At 40.6% G+C, this 5,573-nt stretch overlaps 1 protein-coding gene across 1 annotated transcript in view; it reads right to left on the reverse strand.

Annotated features, from left to right (window-relative positions):
• Nucleotides 1–264: 264 nt before the first annotated feature.
• The window catches only part of CWC15 (CWC15 spliceosome associated protein homolog), a 31,649-nt gene continuing 26,340 nt past the window's right edge, over nt 265–5,573 (reverse strand). The window contains exon 7 of the mRNA XM_024217146.3: nt 265–2,886. Coding sequence (XP_024072914.1) covers nt 2,757–2,886 — 130 coding nt within the window. The 3' untranslated portion in view covers nt 265–2,756. The remainder of the gene's footprint in view (nt 2,887–5,573) is intronic.

The raw sequence follows: 5,573 nt of genomic DNA on the forward strand, positions 1-5,573 counted from the left end.
AGTAAAAAGGTGCCATTTTCTTTTCTTTTTTTTAAATTGTGGCCACAATGGAGCTTTTTAATGCATGAATTGGATCAACTTTGTTTCCTGCATTTTAATACTAGAAAGGATAACAGAAAATTAAGCCACTGAATCAGTGGTGAAGTAATATTTTACGTTTATATAGTGCTTTTTGTCCTGCAGGAACACAAAGTGCTTTACAAACTGGATACCTCCGCATTGTTAAAGGTGCCGAATATTCAACAACTGAAGACCATTTAGAAATACGGCCTCAAACTCCTTAACTTTTTATTGTGCCTGGCTGTTGTAGGATTTCCAAACAATGGGTCATGTTACGCAGCACATGGGGCTGAAAAACAGTGTTAGAGATGGAATTTCAGCCTAAAAAATCTACAAATCCTGGCTTTTGTGGTTTAGTTGAAACACAAACAAAACAATAAAGCCTATTTTAAAAGTAATGCTGAAGAATTAACATGCATCCAGGGGCAGATTCTCATCTCCATTTCTATAACCCTCCTCTAGAATTATGGGGAGGGGTCACTGAGAAGGTAGATACTAAATAAGTACACATACATAATTATAAAATGTCAGAGATTAATCTGATTTTTATTTCTATTTGTATATAGGATAATCTAATGTAGCTACAAAGCTCACGGAACAAGGATCCTTTGGCAGCTTAAAAGTAGTAAGTCAGTACAAGAGATCACTCTTCTATACACAAAAAGGGCTACAGTGTTTCAAAGAGCCATAAAGGGAAGAATATAAACTTATATATTCTACAAAGACACTGAACTAGCTATAAAACCACATCTTAAGGATTTTCTTTCCCTAACGTATTTACTTACTCACTTTTGGCTTAGCTATATTATATATCTTGTAATATTGCCTAGAGTTAAGTATTTGTGTTGTTGCGATGACATCATCATTTTGTTAGGTCAGATCGAAGCAACAGCTGGCTTCCCCACTGCCACATTTTGCCAACTAACTGCTCTTAACTCAAACCTTGACTTTTTAATGTGTGCTCATTAGGAACTATGGCTGATCTCCTGCTTCCAAAAAACCATCATCATTGCCAAAAGACAGATAACATGAGCAAAATCAGTAAGTATTCTTTCCTTAATTCCAAGTGAAATAAGTTTGTCTCAATATGGCTTTTTAAAGTGCATATAAAATTCCCTGTTCTATGTATGTACTGACATTACTTGTTTAGATAGTTTAGCCCTGACTGGTTCATCTTGTCTTACCATAAAAAAGGGAAAAATACAAAAACTAATGGAATTGCCTAGGGAATACAAATATGCTTCAAATACAGTAGTTTAACAGGATACCATTTAAAAACCAGCTATAACAAAAAGACTGAAATATTTGTCCTGAAATTTCAAAACCCCTGACCATCACTTTGAAAATATGCAACTAATTTTTAAGTAAGAGACTGTGAGCAACATTGGTGCTATAGAAACAACAGGGCTAAATGGCGAGATATAGCATGGGCAAGCAACTAGGCAAAAACTCTACGTAAAGGCACCTTAAATCCTTCCTGACCTGTAACAACTGCTATTCCATTCTAAGATCTCTCAAGTAGAGATTGCAAATCATGTTATTGTATATGGAGGTTTTGAAATGAATACTAATGGTGAGTAGGAAACCACTGAACATTTTCACTTGTGACCTAAATCAGGATTTGAACTCAGGTATCCAGAGATAAAAGGACGGTATTTCAATCCAATGTGTCACTCAGCCTCCTTTTGTATATGTATCTCAAATGTGACAGTGATAACAAAAGAGAATAAAATCCTTCTGATAGCTGAAGAACATTGTACAGACTGTGATATCCTCTGAATTAACAGAAAAGTTCTCCCACATATATTCTGAGTTTTGTTCAAATTCACTTAAAAAAAAAAGTTTAGTGTGATGACTGGGTTGGGTGCCACCTTCACTGAAAACATAGTCCTGAAACTAGATTTAAAGATTGTAGGATTGGGCTCTTCCAACCTTGCATCCATGTGGCTCTGACTGCAAGACTGGGGTTTAGGAACACAAGATTACATAGAATGGAATTCCCTGGCTAGAGGCAGAACACCACTTCGTCGCACACCTGCTGGATGCTCCTTGTGGCAAGGCAGCGAATCAGGTTGAACTCATGATATAGATGAAGACAGAATTTTTAACAGCCTGGAGCTATCCAGTCAGACCACATCCTTAACTGGTACATCAGGGAAACACTCAATATTTAAAACGTCAGATAGGGAGTTCGTATTGGATTTCAACTAGCCAATCAGAGGAAGGAAGATAATTAAATTTCATGCATAAAAAGGCAACTTCAATACTCTCTTCTAGCATATAGAATTTCACTTACCTTTAAGAATATGAAAATTTACATAATCTGCATAAATTACAAATCTCCATATTACATACAGGTTGTTTCCCAAGAAACAGTATTTAGACAATTAAAGTATTTATTGCAAACCAGTCTCTCTTCCAACATTTACATGAAGGCCATTAAAAGTAAATGCATATCCACTGAATTAAACAGAAACAGGTTTAGTTAAAACAAAAAAGGATGCTGAAAAGGATAAAACACTCCAGATACAAGGCGACAATTAAAAAGCTGTCAATGACCTTGGAAAAGCATTTGGAAATTCATGGCAGGAGACAATTTTCAGCCATTATTTTTTTTGGGGGGGAGGAGGTACACCACAGAGGGGAAGTCACCTTGACCCTTTGAGTCTTTCAGCAATGGAGCACATAAAACTGTACTACTTGATGTATTTTTCCATGAACTTTTTGTGAAATTCAGATCGCAGAGTATCATTTACAAATCTTTTGTCCTTTTTCATGTCATCTATTCCCTTGGCACAATTCTTGAAGACAACATCGTCATCCCATCTGAAAGAAAAACAAAATATTTAGCTGTACGGTTAAAATTTATTACATGAAATTAAGGCAGAGCAACTTAAATACTTGTTTAAATAGTACTTTGTAGATTTCAGAAGATCACTTTCTTTTTAGAAAAAAACTGTTCTTAACACACACATCTGAACTGATTTTAAAAAACCAAAATACAATTAGTGTGTGTGTTTTTCATACAAACTATATCCTAAAGTTTTTTGCAGTGTTGTTGTATCCATACTGGTCCTAGGATATTAGAGAGACAAGGTGGATGAGGTAATATCTTTTATTGAACCAACTTTTGTTCATGAAACAAACAAGCTTTTGAGCTCCTAAAGAGCTCTGTGTAGCTCAAAAGCTTCTCTCTTTCACCAACAGCAGTTGGTCCAATAAAATATATTACTTCACCCAGGGGTACCATTTGGAGGGGAGGAGGGGCTCCTGCTTCCCCCCCCCCCAGTTTCCTACAGGTGGTGTGCTGTCAGGTGGAGCTCTTAACTGCAGCACAGCATGAGTTCTGCAGAGGAAAGGTGCTGCTCAAAGCCTCTGCCTCTGGGGCAGTCAGTATTTTGTTTACAGAGGCAGGGTGATTAAGATAAGAAAGGGCTGGTAACTAAATTAAGGATCTGGAAGTCATTAATGAGTCTGTAAAACAAGAATCTCTCTACAGGGAGTGAAGGGTATTGAAGAGAGAAGGCAGCTGACTCGAAATACTGCCAAGCCCTCTGAGCCCAAGATAACATTCAGAAAAGAGAGAGACGTGAGGGGCGTAGGTGAAAAGAAGGGGCCAAAAACAAAGGAAGGGATAGCAGTGGTATAGAGAAGTTCCCGCTCTACTTGTAGTACTTATGTGGCCCCATCACCATAGTATTTGAGCGCCTCACAACGCCTAACCTATTTCTCCTCACAGCCCCTTGGTGAGGTAGAGCAGTGCTGTTCTCCCCATTGTACAGATGGGGCGCACAGGCACACACAGACTAAAGGCCAGATTTTCAAAGGTGTTTAGACACCTAGTGGGATTTTCAAAAGCACCTAGAAGATTAGGTGCTTTGTAAACCCCACTAGATGTATAGCTCCATCTTTGGGTGCTTAAAAACCTTTGGAACTCTGTCCCTAAGGCACTGGCCTGAGGTCATACAGAAAGCCCAAAGGGGAAGTAGAACCCAGGTCTCTCAGGGCTAGCTCCTTATCCACTGGACCACCCTCTCTCTCTCTGCTGCACACTGGGGGGGGGGGGGGGGGGGGGGGGGAGGGAAGAAAGAGGAGAGAGAGGGAGGAGAGGAGGAGAAGAGAGAGGACTCTGATAGATGGCAGCAAAATCAAGACCAGTTCTATGAGACTCCAGCAAACGGTCCCAGTCAGTTGGGAAGGATGTCATGGTTGACAGCATGAAAAGCAGCACAGAGATCAGGAACAATGGAGAAAGAGAATGAGAGTCAGATGAAAGATCACTTAACCCCCAAAGGGAGGCAGGTTCTGCCCCAGGCTGGGTTGTTAAGAAATGGCTGCTGTACAGTTTTACATTTTATCTGAAAATCATTTTGTTTTGTCATTTTTGGTTTTTGAGTTTGAGAAAAGGAAGGAATGGAGAAAGTGTCATATGAGTATCAGATGTGTTTATGCCTCAAAATCTTAGGGTTTTAGATGTATCCAGGCCAATTCCACAAGAACAGAAATTGCATCCAGAGTCTATGAAGTTGACGATTATGGTCATGATTTGTATTATTCATTGGGCACAATCTGTGTGCTCAGCACCGGTTAGAATATGCCAGAAAATGTAGTCCCTAAGCTAATGCATATAAGATGTGTAGCCCTGGATAAGATGGCTCAGATATTTAAGTATTAAGTGTGTAGTTATTGAGCACATATTAATATTTATGGGTGGAGGTGCTGATCGCAATAGAAGTTTTACTTGATTACGGATCAGAAGATTTAACCCTTCAACTTCCTTTCAAGAGGAGGAGTGCTCAGAGCTCCTGTGCCTGTTTATTTTCCTTTCCTGCTTGCAGTGGCCTTGATATACCTCAGAAGCATAGGCGCCGACTCGTGGGTTCTCCGGGGCTGGAGCACCCACGGGGAAAAATTGGTGGGTGCTCTGCACCACTGGCAGCTTCCTGCCCCAGCTCACCTCCGCCTCTGCTCCGCTTACTCCCCTGAGCACGCCGCGTGCCCGCTTTTCCCCTCTCTCTCCCAGCGCTTGCCGCCGCAAAACAGCTGTTTCATGCGGCAAGTGCTGGGAGGGATGGGGGAGGAGCGGGAACGCGGCGCGCTCAGGGGAGGAGGCGGGGAAGAGGCGGGGCGGGGATTTGGGGAAGGGGTACAATAGGGGCAGGGAGGGGCGGTTAAAGTTGCCCCCCCATTAACATCTGAAATGGCGCCCTGACCTCACCCACATTATCTCTCTTATACCCTAAAGTCTTTACTGTGTTAAGTAACAGTAAAAAATGAAAGTATTATTATTAAATCCTATTTATTAGGGAATGCTTAAGAACTAAAGAAAATAGGGCTTGTCAAGGCTGAATCTCCACTCTGAGTGCAGAAGGGGGGGGGGGGGCCACAAGGATTTTAAAAATTAATACTTGCCACTCCAGGCTTGTATTACACTCCCAAGGTTACAGCTTCTCTCTGACCTTAGCTTGGTAAACACTGCCCTCACTCAAATGCAAAAAAAAAAAAAAAAAAAA

This window comes from Terrapene carolina, unplaced genomic scaffold, assembly GCF_002925995.2.
Source record: "Terrapene carolina triunguis isolate 2854851 unplaced genomic scaffold, T_m_triunguis-2.0 Scaffold97, whole genome shotgun sequence".
NCBI classification, from domain to species: domain Eukaryota; kingdom Metazoa; phylum Chordata; order Testudines; family Emydidae; genus Terrapene; species Terrapene triunguis.